At 41.7% G+C, this 14,956-nt stretch overlaps 1 protein-coding gene across 4 annotated transcripts in view; it reads right to left on the bottom strand.

Annotated features, from left to right (window-relative positions):
• Window positions 1-297: 297 nt before the first annotated feature.
• The window catches only part of dlgap2a (discs, large (Drosophila) homolog-associated protein 2a), a 160,601-nt gene continuing 145,942 nt past the window's right edge, over window positions 298-14,956 (bottom strand). For all 4 annotated transcript variants that reach the window (XM_053844318.1, XM_053844319.1, XM_053844321.1 and 1 more), the window contains 6 exons: window positions 13,370-13,755; window positions 8,744-8,832; window positions 8,234-8,673; window positions 8,072-8,163; window positions 5,919-6,071; window positions 298-5,166 (listed from right to left, as the gene is read on the bottom strand). In XM_053844318.1, the coding sequence (XP_053700293.1) occupies window positions 4,960-5,166; window positions 5,919-6,071; window positions 8,072-8,163; window positions 8,234-8,673; window positions 8,744-8,832; window positions 13,370-13,755 (1,367 nt within the window). In that variant the 3' untranslated portion in view covers window positions 298-4,959. The remainder of the gene's footprint in view (window positions 5,167-5,918; window positions 6,072-8,071; window positions 8,164-8,233; window positions 8,674-8,743; window positions 8,833-13,369; window positions 13,756-14,956) is intronic.

Raw genomic sequence — 14,956 nt, 5'->3', positions numbered from 1 at the left:
GAAATCATGAACTACCTCTGTCAATATTTATCTTGTGTGCTGATATATAAACAGGAAGTAACAGGTGTTTTCAGAAAAATGCCAATGACGTAGTTCCGTTTTTATTTCCTCCTTTATTTATCCCTTACTACTGAAATATGGAGAAATGCGTCAGATATTAAAGCTTGCTCTACTTTAGCATGTAAAAAGAAACAATGAAACAGACGCCACACGTTTCCAAATCTTTTTCTCCAAAAATTTAATTGCAGAAATATTTACAATGTGTGATTTCCAAGCAAACCAAAAGAAGTAAAATATTTTTTTAACAGATGGCTAAAGGTGCAAAGAACAAAGAAAATAATAAATAAATAAAATAAAATAAAATAAAAAATCCCCAAATGTTTTAGATTTTCAAATAAACAATGATAAAATGCATAGGATACATTGAAATAAATACATACATAGTAAAACAGTGATGTAATTTGGCAAATAAATAAGGCTACATTCATAATTAACACTTTGCATGCCGTCATATCAGAAGGTAAGTAACCAAATAAAAAAATGACAACAGAACATGAGCAAAAAATAGTTTAATATATTTCTTTTACAAATCATGAATATTTGGCATTATATTCACTATAGATATACAATAAAATAATTTTAGCTAAACTACATTTGTGTTTAATAATTATAGGGATCAATTTCACATTCCAACCTCAAGGGATTGTTTAAAAAAAAAAGTTCCCTTTTTTATATTCATGTTTTCTGATGCTGTTGTCATGAAACATATCTTGGAAGTATGAACAGTGTCCTTGAGTGGGAGTATAAATGGGTCCATGGTGATGTCACTTGCAGATGTTTGGGGCTCATATGGCATTACATAATCCTCCAACTTGTCCATCGGAAAGCCTTCTTCTTGTTTAAAAAAAAAAAAAAATCAATTTAATTGTGAAGCTACAGAACAAAACGCGTTACCACTCAATGAACATACATGTCACTTGAACGTTGAACCCTGATAGTTTTGTTTGCAGAGAAGGCTTAAATTCTGCAAAAGCTGTGTTGGGACTCGGAGACGGTTTGCTTGATCTTGCCAAGGAGCCGAAATCTTACATAAGCTGCTTTGGTGACTCAGATATGAAAAAGCAGCCAGCACAGCAAATAGCAGCGGTCACAGAAATTCCTTCCAGCTACAAAACAGCTCCCGATGCAGCCAAATGTTTGCAGGACTGAGCCTGCATGTCGGACAGATCAGTCTGGCTGTCTGTCTCCCACTGGGGGACCACATGTGAACTGTAGTGAAATCCAAGTATTGGTGCCAAACAGTCGCTTTGCTTGTGCGTGATGGAATAATAATAATAATAATAAGAAGAAGAATGTTCATCACTGTTTGCTCCATATTTTCCTGCCCTATTGAACAGAGTCCCTCACTCGGAGGTGTCTCGAAAAACTACCCCGTACTAGCTTATCTTGGCAACTTTCAGTCCCTCCCACATGACAAAACTAATTCGGGCGACAATATTTCGATCACTATCCAAACCTTTTGATCCGACTGGGAACATAGGTCGACATGTAAATCAACAGCTTTGTATTTTGGCTCAGCTTTTTATTCACCATGACAGAAACTACTGTGCCACTCTTAAATCATTCAGGATTATATCACCTCTTCCTTAAACTCTAATAGTCTGATGAAGTGCAAACCGGTACAGCAATATTTTTGGTAAATTATAACATTGAAGGAACTGTTCATCTCAGCTCACCTCAAACATGATTGTGTTCGATCATGACCAGCACAACTGGTGCATAAAGGTAAACACCTTTCCATACTCTAGCCCCATGTGACCCTGACACACCGGGAAGAAGAGGCAGACAATGAATGAATAAACAAATGGCCTATAGTAGGTAGTTCAGTTTTATCCAGGGGCAAAGCCACTATCATAGTCACGTTCTGAAGCCAGAGTGGAAACAACATTTCTCCTTCTACCATGTGTGCGCATCACAAAATAACAAAGTAAATAAATGGCTTTATTCTCGACAAGCTAAAGTACCGGCTCTAACATGCAACAAATATATTTTTGTACTATTAGATCATGGCCCCCATCAAAGGTATAGATAAAGAAGACAAATTAGTCTTCTGGCTCAGCTCTAATTTGTCTTCTCTGCCCATCATGAATCCCCGTTTTGATTTGTTGAAAAAAAGAGTCTACATTTTTTACACTATGACTTGTGGAAAAGTAGAACAGAAAATTTGTGTTTTGATTATCATTATTATTTTTTATTTTGGGGTTTTTTGAATTGAGATGAAATATCTAAAAATCCAATAATATCTGGGGAGTCTATTAAATGAGAGCTACAGATGCGGGGGCAAGTGAGTGACATTCAGTTTTAAAACTCTGAAATGTAAACTTCACATAAAATAAAAATATTTGAAAGGAAAAACGGTTTGTTTTTTTTCCAGGAAAAATATAATATAATAATAAATATATCATATATACAGAAGCTATGAGACAAATAGTTCCAGAACCCAGTCTGTCTCTGCACTATCAAGTTCATTTCCAAGTGAATGAAGCTTCCGCCATCTAGACGTATTAAAGTTATGCTACCGTAGATATGTACAATTCAAATACTCTTATGAACGAACGTGAGAAAGCAATTGGCTGGAATTGTCTTCACTGTAATTCCTCATTTTTTGTATCTGTAGTTTATTGACTTGACAATAGCTATTAAATTATTTTCTGAAACATTCCTCGATGTATTCTAATATATTTTGGATTTTTCTTAAATAAGTTAAATTGTTTATTTCTAGATTAAATCTGAAGATCTTGAAACTACCTTCTAAATATTTTTAAAAATATATCTCAAAAGACATTGAAATTAGCTATAACTTACAACACTTGAACTCAGTTTGTCAGTAGCCTTAATACACAGTGCATTGTTGTATTTTAGGGCTTTATTTTTTTTTTTGTCAACAACTGAAGGGCCTGAGAGGAGTGAATGAGATGCATGTGTAAGTGCACTCACATGATTGTGTGAAAAGCAATGAACACGGACATCAAAGAAATCAACCACGCGTCCCACTCACGAAACACAACATTGTGATGTTATGTACATTTCCCTTGAAAATAGAGAGAATTGTAATAAGTGCATAAGTGCTTAAATCTACATGTTTTCACGGTCCTACTGTTGTTTATTTTCTACTGCATCAACATGTGGTTGGCACGAGACAAGTTGCATGTGTTCCGCTTCAAGTAATGCCAATACGAAAAGTTGGCGATGGTGTCACGATTCGGCGATGGATGCTCATGGATTCAGTCAGTCAGCCAGATCAAAGGACTAAAGGCGGCATCTGGACTTACTTGAGTTGACTTTTTTCTTTAAATCTCTGAATCACGGTCCAAACTCAGTGTAACATTAAACGGACTCATGAAAAACTAAGGTTGTTTTGGGTTGATTCATGTCATTTAACATCCACAATATTATTAGCCTACCTAAAACTACATTTGGATCTAATATTCTAATACATCACAAAGTATTTCCTTTTCTTGGTACTTAAGTTTTTCCATACTGTTCAGTAAAAGTTTCACTACCTACATGGAGAATGCAGGTTGATTTTCAAAATATATTGAAAAGTAACAAACATATTTCAATGGTGTTTTCATAGATGCAGCCAGAACAGTGCTGCCACCTGCTGTCCCATTGAGCTCATTTAAACTCAACTAACTATAACATTTTAAGTGCAAAAAATATATATCTGGAAATAAAGATTTAAAAAATGGGGGGAACAACACAGGTGGAAAATGAGCCACTGGAGGGAGGTCTCAAGTCAAGTCTCAACTTTTTGAATGTTTTGAAAACCATCAAAAATATTTGCAACTAGCACTATTTGTAAAATAATTACTTGATATGATTTGTTCAGTATTTATTTCCTAAGTGAGTTTTCTTACCACATTTATATCGAATTACTTTACTGTTTATATGATTCAGCTAGTTTGAGCACTTACATGACTCCATACTTCCAGACAAAAGTTTCATATTTGTCACTTTTCCTCCTGCTATTTTCACAGTACTTCTTGTGGTCCACCATTTTTATGTTTGTTAATGCTTTTTTTTTAACTAGATCAAGGGATTTAATTCAATTTAAAGATGAATAGCAGTGCACTTTAAAATAGCATGCGGTAGAAGGAGTCACAGAGGAAGAAGAAGATGCTTCTTCAGCAGCTTAGGATGAGCTGTACCAGCTGTGTGTACCGTATTAGACAGGTCGGACTGCCACAAGATCAAGCGCTAGCACCCATTTCTAGTTCCAGATTATGTCTCTGTATTGAACTCTGCCTGTATTTCCAAATATTTATGATTTTTTCTTTTGTGATTCCATACTTCGACTGAGAAACTGAACTGAAAAGCAGTTTACTTTTAAACAGAAACTCAAGTTGGTCCAGATGCCTGTTTCTCATAAGAGTGTTTGTCATTGTCAAAAGACGCAAAATAGGCTATAACCAAACTTATTTGGGGAACTAGGTTGTTTCCTAAACAAGCCCGTTTTCCACTGAGTGACTGCGGTCAGTGCCTCGTGCACACAGTTGAGGTATTTCAAGTGTTGGCACTTTTTGTTTTCATATTCACAGCCGTTTTGTGACTCATCATCGACAATCAATCGGAAAAAAAAACAGCACACTTGTGACCTTTGAACTTGTTAATTTGTTCCGATCGCATTAAACAATGAGAAGTATTTGTAGCAATCTCCACTCTTTGTCTCGAAGGCCGGGTTGCTGGTTTGTTGTCAAAGCTGCTCTTTTAAAATGGCACGAGATTGGAGGAAACTGACCCACCCGTGTCAGACTCTTCCAGCCATGGCACATCCTTCTTGGCAATGGCGATGAGATGTTCGCTACTGAGATGAACCGACAGATGAGGAAGAGTAGAGAGAGTCGCAGTCTAGAAAAAAAGGCTAATTTTAGAGTCAGATACAGAGGCCCCATCTTCTCAAAGTCGAGTTTGAGCCTCAGGGATATAGATCTCAATGCTATCCGCTCTCTCGGATGCCGAGTTCTGCCGAAAAGAGGCGGCTCGCTTGGCGGCCATGAGCCGCCGTCGGGCCTCCTGGCGCTGTCGGTCCGGCAGGTCCAGGGATTTCTCCCTCGTCACCAGACTCTTCTGTCGAGTCGTCTTCTTTGGTACAGGAGCTGGTGGCTTCAGGGGGAAGGAAAGACATAATGTCAACATGTTTTGAGCTGCGAGTGGTTCTTGCCATCGTGGCGCCATTGGCTGCCACTGAACCACATGTCCCGCAAGCAACTCGCATTCCTGTTAAAACGTCAAGGCGCAGCCACCAGTACTTCATGTGCATTGAAGCTGTCTCATCTTCTCACTGAAGGTCCCGACTCACACTCTTATCGGCCTACAACTCAGCACTCTGCCTCACTGGATTTTGATCACTATGCAATACATTTAGGTAATAACGCGATTTGACCTCTGACATTCTGTGGCGACTCTTTTCACAAAAGCTCCAACAGAGGTCTTATACATACACACACGCTGTAATAACTAATGCAGAAAGTAGCATGTAGTTTTTCTTATTAAATTAAATATTTGTAATTGTTTTTGGATTGACAATTTTTAATCTGATTTTATTTACAGTTATAGTTTATTTCCAGCATTTATTAATTTCTTTGAACTGAAAAATACATTTTCACATTTGTTGCCAAATGTTTTTCTAGACAGCTTTTAAACTAGTGAAGCAAAACGCAGTCTTATAACAGCACTGTCCGATTCGTTCAATCGCAGCACCTCTTCATAAGTATTTGAAAAACAAGAGAGGAGCAGTGGCGTTCCAAGTACATGAGACAGGAACAGCCTGGTGCAGGAGGAGAGATGCAAGACGGGGTGGCAGGTAGCAGATCCCTCAGGGCGCTCTCTGGCTCGGGCACAAGGACATGTCTCACCTTCTTCTCCGGACTGTCAACAGGCCTCCAGCTGTTGTTCCTGATCTGCTGCAGCTGGTCAAACTTCATGGTGACGTCGTCGATGGAGAGCTGCAGCAGGTCCCAGAATCCGGCCAGGTCCTGAGAGGTGGGCCGCGGCATGGCACTGGGGTCCTGAGCGAAGACATGAGGAGTGAAGAAGACGCTGCAGTCCCACTTACACCCACTAGATGCCCTCTCAGACTATAAAGAACTATTTTATTTCCTGGTCGGCATGTCAAACCTTTAAATAAGAAACTGAATTGCCTCTGCAGTGAAATCACCTTCCGGTTACTGAGCTGAAACACCAGCACTGGAATAAAAGGACGCAGGGTATTACCGACATTTGAACTTAAAGTCAACTAACGTTCATACTCCAGTAGTCTGCTTGCACAAGACTGAATGTCAAACTTGCCTTCATGTCCCCCATCATTTGTCAGGTGCTGTGCAGGGAAAAGAGCAGCACATCTGTCTGCAACACTGCACTACAAACGCTTTGGGCTGGACGGTGTATCATTCTGTGACTGTTAGAAGTATCTTCCAGACAAATTAATAAAATAATACTGGTTTAATAATGCCAGATTAATCTGCTTTTGATGCATTTATTACCATTTTATCACAGTTTTTAATATAGATTTTTAGAGTTGACATTTATTTCTTGCATTAATGAAAACATTTATTTACATCATGCTTTCATTTAATATATAACAAATTGACCAAATGTTTATTGTTTCTATTCAAGAAAATGTTTCATTTACATTTCATTTTTTTTCTTTTGAATCAAAATCTTATTTTGTTTCACATGTCTAGTGCTGGCCTGTATGTTTTTTCATGATTTTAGTTTATTTTATTTAAAATATTTATAACATTTTATAAGGATTTTTGTTTTATTGTATTTAAATTTTCTTTTTTAATTTTTTACATTTTAATTAATTAATTAATTTTGTTTTTACTCTTGTCACGTTCTCTTAAATTATTCCCATGTGTTTTGACCTTAAAAATCTCCTCAGATCAAAATAAAATAAAATAAAATAAAATAAAGATCCATGGATTTTTACTTTATTGTAGGTTTGAGAGACGTGGGACCCCCTGGACAGCGGATCACAGGGCAGAAGTAGACAGACAACCACACACACTCAACACCAATGGACACATCTACTGTATGAGGGAGGAAACAGGAGTGCCCAGAAGAAACCCACACTAGCGTGGGGACACAAAAAAAGTCCACTTGTTGATCTCAATATGTGACACCAGGAGTGAAGCTCTGCGGGTAATGAGGCGGTATAACTCCCTGCCATCCTGCGGTGCCGTTGCTGCTCCACGTCACAAGAACAGCGGCTGACAACTCTCCACCAGCTCCATCTGACATATCGTCATCTCTCCTCAAATCGATGAAACGACTAGCGAACGGCAGGGGAAAATGATGAGGCAGAAATCCCTGACTTGACGTGCGTACATGTTGTGGGATGATCCACGGAGCGCTCAGGGTCCGTGCACTCTCTCACAGTGGACACGGCAGGCTTAGCTCTGTTCGTCTGCTGGTAAAGCCTGGACATTAAAAATGTATCCTTCTATTTATTCCAAAACAGTTAGGTCGGCGCTAATGCGCGAGATGGCTATCGATTTCAGGCTCTGCCGCTTTCCACAATCGATGACTTTCAGGGAGTTTTGATTGAGTGGCTCGGAGGTTACTAAACCATTAAATGTATGGTGAAGGTTGACAACAAAGTGTGAGCACTGTGTATCTAAAATGAAAGGCTGATGGTACATGAGCTTTTTTATCGAGCTGCAAACACTTAAATAATGCTAAAGGTTGACCCTGTCTACATCAGTTATCCGTCCCTTTTGATGGCACACAGAGAGAAGCTGTTTCCATCCATCATTCACTCGTGCAAGGTGGGTCGCGGGGGCAGCAGCTGGAGCGAAGAGGTCAAGACTTTTCTCTCCATGGAAAACTTTGCAGCTCACACACTCAATGAATACTGAGTTTCAAGGCACGTTTGCTTGAGTGTGACCGTCAAGACGCGATGCCACATGCTAACAGCAATACATATCAAAATGGATGCTGTTGAAATTCCAGTGGACCCTGCCCTGATGTTTTGGGAAAAATCTGCATGCAAAGATGAGTATCTTACCAGGTTTTGCTGACACAGCCAGTAAAACTGCTGGAACTTCTGAGACATGAGCAGCTGAGCGCTCCCCACTGCACTTCTGATTTTGCCTAGAACTTAAACACATGCAGAAAGTTGCTTACATTTAAGGGCCAAATCCAAACAAATCTGAGGCGGGACACTCACTTTCTTCCGACAGGTCGTTCTCTTCGGCCTCGGCCTCCATCTCCTTACACCAGCCTTCCATCCTCTTGGTCTCGGTGTGAAGCAGCTGCATGAACCAGCTCCCGTCTCTCCTCAGCGATGGCGAGGTTCTCCCCGACTCGCTCGTGGTGAGCGCGCTTTCTCTGGATGATGGCGGCTCCAGTTGCCAGGTGTTCTCGCTCGTGGTCTCCCTTGGACTCGGGGGCTCGGCCGGGGTGCGGTAATCTTCTCGATAGCTGAAGAGGCCCTGGGTGCGTACGGTCCGCACCGCTCCGTACTGGGTGGGTGTGCTGGGCTCCGAGTGCCGCTGGAAGCCTCCGCCAAACTGCAGGCCTTTGTCCTCCATGGTAGGGAAGCACTCCAGCTCCATGTCAGCCTGCACAGCTGCTGTCACACTGTTGGAACGCTTGAACCTGCCTTGCCTGAGGGGATGCCAACACAACAAAAAGTTCACATTGGAGATTTTCAAAACGCATGAAGTCCCAGACTCACCCCTTCTTGTCATCCTCCACTTGGATCCCAACAGAATGGTATTCCCGGGAGCCTTTGCTTTCTGATTCCGAGTCGGTCGCCGCCTCCACCTGATGCAGAGCGATGATAAAACTCAGCAGCGCCTCTCATTACTGGTTTCCCGTGGGCTTCTGGCTTTATTGGTCTGAGACTGGACCCAGCTTGTAAACTGTACACAGCCTGTCAGTTAATATTCAATGATTTATGGAGCTGAGGAAGAAACGCGCAAAAGGGCCTCATCACGCGCTCATTTTTAGAACCCGTCTTCCACAGAAACAGATTCAGTTTTTTATTAGCCAAACATGGAACACAAACGTATCTTTTCCCAGTTAGTATAAAACTTAATGTTGCACCAGCCCACTCACTACTTTTCATGCATCTCCATCCGCCCACCCCCGGACAGAAACATGCATACGAATGACTATTTTTTTGGAATTGTGTCTTGGTCTATTGGGATGACCTGTAACCAAAAAACACATGTGGCACAGCAGATGTACGAGTCACAATTAGAAGCTCAATATAATGATGTGCAGCGACAGCACAGCGGGCGACCGTTCTCTTTGATGCCGAGCTCTCTCTCATCGGCAGTTCCAGCAGACTTTCGTCGAGCTTTTTATTTTTAATGGAAGAAAAACTATTTTTGTTATTGCCACTCTGACCAGCAACTTTTGGTTAATCCCCAATTTTTTTGTGCTGAAGACAAAAAGACTTTCCAAGCAGGACTAAGAGCAGAGAGAAAAAACAGAATGGAAGTAGGTAAAGGTAGACAATAATAAATAAAATAATAAAGAACATAGAAAAGGACAAGCCATTAGAAATGAAGGCAAATAGGATTAAAAATGATAGACGAATGGAAATGGATGGAGCAACAAATGAAGGAGTCACAGCTAGAGTGAAAGGGATGCTTTTAAAAGAGAGTACCATGATGTATGGTTTACTGTACAATAGAGACAGAGAAAGCAGACGAGTTAGAGACGACAAAAGATAAGTTGTCTTGGGTACATAAGGTACAGCTAATGTAGATGTTAGGAGACAAAGTTAGGGGGGACAAATAGTTTTCATACATGCAGTGGACAGGCAGTGATGAGAAGATTGTCTCAAGTTCTTCCTTCTCTGAGGATGTGTTACTACACACGCAGATGTTGTTTCACTCTAATTTCAAGTTTATGTCAGCGGAAATAAATAAATAAATAAACATATAAATGAATTTAAGTTTAAATAAGGTGGTATAAAAACTTGAATATAGCCACCATTGTGATTTATTGTCCTATTAAAAACCAATAAACATACAAATATTTTGTTGTTTAAATGTATGCATGGGTCCATCATTTGATTCAGTAATATACCAAATTCATTTAAAAAAAATGTGGCTTCTTGTGGCAAATAACCACACACACAGAGGCTCACGTCTATGGTGCTGCGTTGAAACTGTTTACTCATCAGCGTATCAGTATAATAAGATGATTAGCTTGTATAATCCCGGCTGCTTCTTTTCCCGCTAATACAAAAACATTTGACAGCATTTGGACAGTTTGGTGCCACAGCCGAGGGACCGCCGGTGACATATGCGGCAGTATTAGAGGATGTTGTGGGGATGAGAGGACGAGTGAGTGATGATGATGTGTACAACTACCATCTGATCTGGGAGGTGAAGCCTCACAGACTTTTATTGCGGCCCGCATCATTCCCAGGGGCTCCATGTTTTACCGGCTTTATGGAGACCCTGTCACTGCTCACCAGTCTGAGGACACGTTCCTGTCTGTCACGCTTTTTTTCCAACTCCATTTGCTGCTGTTTAATCCTCCATCTGTGTCCTGAGCTGAGAAAGTGTGAACGAGAACTGTACACTAACATGTGCTTCTACTCCCTGTGTTTAATGTGCAAGTTCAAAATGTCCCTCAAGTCATCAGTGATCTTTAATGTGTCGGCCAAATCCGATGGAAGTCGCCAGCGTCCTAGTCAAACTAGTCAGGGCGCCGTACAAAGAACTTTGTAGGAACTATGAACTATGTAGGCGTCCATGTCATTGGTTTAGCTGCCTATATATGCAGTTTTTTAATTGAAGTTGTCAATGACGTCCTGGAGAGTTATCAAGTCAGGGTTCAAGTCATCAAAATTCTATTCCAAATTGTACTTTAGATGCATGCAGTGTTGTGGTTCAGGAAATCTGAGTCCAAGTTGTTCATGCTGTACAATAGACTGTCAGGGTTCTAGTCCAAGTCATCGGAGTTCATTCTACACCAAGTCATCAGAGGTCACAAGTGTCCAAGTCAACAGCGATCTCCTACGATTCATCGGCGCTCTCGTCCATGTCAATACTGTCAGAGTTGCAAGTCGTAGAGTGAGTCACCGGTTTCAAGTCCAAGTGATGGATGTTCAGGTACAAGTCATCAGAGTTCTCTTTTTATTTATCACTATTCAAGTCCAAGTCAACTTGAAGTAACTGTCCGGCTCATCTCTCGATGTCTGTCAGCAAGTGTGTCGATTACAGAAGACCTGACCCAGACTTTCTGGATAAGTCATCTCTAATAAATGACTCTACATCTCCATGGTTGAAGCAGTCGGGTGAAAATTAAGACAAGAGGTCCTTGATGGAACTGCAACTAGTTCAAACAGGTCGAGTCAGAAATGAATGGCGAACACCATTTGCCTGCAAATGTTGTCCTCTCCTGGTCTGTTTTTTTCCAGAGCCATTTTACTGCAGCACCTGCAGGACGGCGCTATCAGGGAAGGAGATGAGAGAGGAGCGCTCGAGGGGTGACCTCCATTACTTTGTGCTAGAAGCAGAGGAAAGTCCACCTCATGCAAAGAGAATGAGCCTCATGTCTGCCATGAACGCAGAGCAGGCTCCAGTGAGATTTATGTCCATCAGGGAAATCTCACCTGAAGACAGATCTAGAACCGTGCTGACAAACTGAGACTCCTGCTGGAGGTTGCAAAGGTCAAACGCGTTGGCCTGTTTTTCGTCTCATTACGACTCTCATTAGGTATTTTTTTGTAAACAAATCAATGAGCGCACAAACATGCCAAAGCTGGAGGGTATTGTGAAAGTGAAGCGGTCCACATGGACTGGGGGATGTCAGGACCTGGCACCCGGGGTCCAAGATCAAGGATTACAAATGAGAAATAATGGCGTAGAAACACAGCTGCGCTCACAAAGTCGCGACACATTTTTACTTTGGATGGCAAAAATATTCAGCGTTTAAATGTCTTGAAACAAGATGAATAATAAAAATAAGCCTCAGGTCAGTACATTTCCTGGCCAAAACCTCAACTTACCTTTATTTAATTCCTCAACTCACCAAATTCCCTCTCTACCAATTCGTTTCTCAAAAATAAAGATATATTTCCAGAGAAGACCACCTCAAGCTCCATCCTGGTTTCCCCTTGGAAAATTACATATATGGAGGGAAAAGAATTCCTTCTAGCTTCGCTCACAGTAAACTGAAACTGGTGTGCAAAACTTGTCACACTGCTCACCTCATCACACACAAAAAACTAAGTTTGTGATGAACAAAACATTATTTTTGTGGATCAAATCACGAGAAATTATTTTAAGATTGCACCTCCAAAATTAACCGCTCATGACCTCAAGACAGAACGGCTGCACTGAACTCAAAGCTGAAATCTAGCTAGGTGTAAAGCAAACGTCAATCTTCCCCTCAAAGCCATTGCAACACAGAGTATAAATTAGAGTTTCCAGAGAAAATGTGGTAGCGTGAGGACACTAGGAGCATCAGAGAAGGATATGCGGGTTGTGCAGAAGATGTATGAGAACAGTGAGACACTGGTGAGTAGGATTACATGAAGCATCTGCTCTTGGTCCTTTCTTGTCTGGTATTGTTAGGGACAGACAGACAGATGAGGTCAGGGAGGAGTCTCCATGGACCATGATGTTTGCTGATGATACAGAGATCAGAGTAGCGCTGAGTTGGAGGAGAACCTGGACAGGTTGAGGCTACGTAGAACCAAGACAAAACGTACTGATGAAGGTGGATGGAGTAGAGGCTGTGACCGCTAGTTATGATTGAGTTTCTCAACCAGTCCAACCACTTTCATGTCATCATTTTCATTTGCCACAACAGCATGGCATTTTCGTTACTCAGGTTGCCATGAATTGAACATTTTCAGGAACAGCTGCTCAGTTGACGTGACCATTGAAAATGACACCCAAGCAGCTTTTCCACGGAATATATTTCAGGACATTGAGGTGAAACTGTAGGTTTTTGCGGAGAGAAGGAGGGATGCAGGGGAGCCTGCAGTGAGGCGGCGCTGGGTGAAAGCAGGGGAGGGAGTACAGTGAGAGAATGAATGAACAACCCACCACGGCTGGAGGTGAATCTTAATTGATGGATTGCGGTACGATGACTCACTCCTGCTATTTTTAGCTCCTTATGAAGACTCCAGTTTGACTCGGCGTGGAATGTGTGCAAGTTTCTATTATTATAGAGCCACACGCCGAGCTAAGAGGAGTATTAGGGTTTTGGAAGAGTTTTACTTGCTAGCTCTCTGTGGAACCTTCAGGGGTCAGAAATGAAGAGAAACCCTGCTGTATTTCACCCTTCCAACCACTTGCTTCTGTCTAGAAGTCAGGTGACTGAAACATACCTGAATCCCTATCGAAGAACGAGGCGTCTTCAAGTACTCCTCCGCCTTGGACACCAGCACGGCCTTGTCACAGGTGAGTACCGAGCTGTGGCTGTCCGTGGATGGATGCCTCTTTCCTGCCATGACACCGGCCGCCTCCATCGCTATGGTCACAGCCTTGGCACTATCCAGGCTGTCCACGGAGTTGTACAGGGTCCGACCCGGAGTCAGACCCAAACTGAGACCGTCCGAAGCCCACATCCTGCCGTGAGGATGTCGTCCTTCGTGGTAGGCGTCCTGGGTGGACTCAGTGCTGCTTTGGGCCGTGATGGAGATGAGGGGCTTGGAGGTGGTCCGGGGAGGGACCGGCGGGGGGTTCTTCTTGTAGTTGGGGGTGTAGGCAATAGCTGGAAGAAAAAGATCACAAACTAAATCACTAATGACATATTCAAACCTGGAGGAAGCTGTACTAAACAGTTTAGTGCTGTAAAGATGGCATCCATATAAACACCTGAGCAACAGGCCGAATAAAAATATAGGGTTTCTCAACACTGGTCCTTGGCTCATTGAGTGGCAGACTTTCTTCTGTAGATTTGAAACTTCTTCAGCAACAAAAAGTTAATACTTAAAACCACATTCCTCCTCATCTGTTTTTAATTTTGCACCATGGTGACTGGTGGGAGGTCGCTTTGACTAACAACCCTTCCTGTCCAACTTGTGCACTGCTGTCACTGACACAGTTCCGTTCTGGGTCCATTTTTACGGCTTTCTCAGATGTAGTCAACTCTTACAGAATGCGACACCAAATGCCCCGCCTCACCCTCCTCTTTATCTCATGTCTTTTCTCAAATAATAATCAAATAGTATCTTTGTTTGCAAGAAATATTTCCCTTCTAAAATACATCTAGAACGCAGATGCTTTGATGTCATCGCTTTCCTTTTGTTGTCATCATCGCAACCTTCAGATTGGATATCAAACAAACCGTCTGCTAGTTCACAGCGACTCACGGACACCATTAGAAGTTGAGTTGGAAAAAAAAAGTCAGTATTCCTGATACAGGACACACACAGATCGCCCCCTGGAGGTAGACCCTGGACAGGCCGGTGAGCCTGGCATAATGCACTTTTTTAAAATGTATTTTGTCTGGTCATTTGCTGTGCTCACCCCAATATGTCCAACTGAGCTTGATCTGTTAATGGCAAACACCTGGAACTGATTCTGCAGCGAACAACACCTGCTTATATGCTCTGCTGTTGCCATACAGCCTCTTTCTTGGTTATTCCCAGCCTGTTTTCACTGGTTTGCTTCCTGATCTTTGAGCTTTAATAGTGAAATGTAAGAGTGAGTTGTGTTCTGCCACGTATTTTCTCAGTTGACGTGTGGGCTTCCACTATTAGCTTTATTTTAGTTTGTTCTAATTCCCTCCCTTTTCCTGTGTGTGATCACCATGTTACTTTCTGTTGTACTCTATTGAACTGCATTTTACCACGATCAGGTGCTGTGTTTTTGGATTTGTTAGTTGTATTCCTCAGGCCAGTGAGTTCCTCCGTTCTGTCTGTTTGCTCCCGGATTGGTGATGCCCTCAGTTCTTCTGCCTACTTTTGAAT

This window comes from Synchiropus splendidus, chromosome 16, assembly GCF_027744825.2.
Source record: "Synchiropus splendidus isolate RoL2022-P1 chromosome 16, RoL_Sspl_1.0, whole genome shotgun sequence".
Lineage (NCBI taxonomy): Eukaryota > Metazoa > Chordata > Actinopteri > Syngnathiformes > Callionymidae > Synchiropus > Synchiropus splendidus.
The sequence above is the reverse complement of the archived record's forward strand: the minus strand, read 5'-3'. Positions and strand labels throughout refer to the sequence as shown.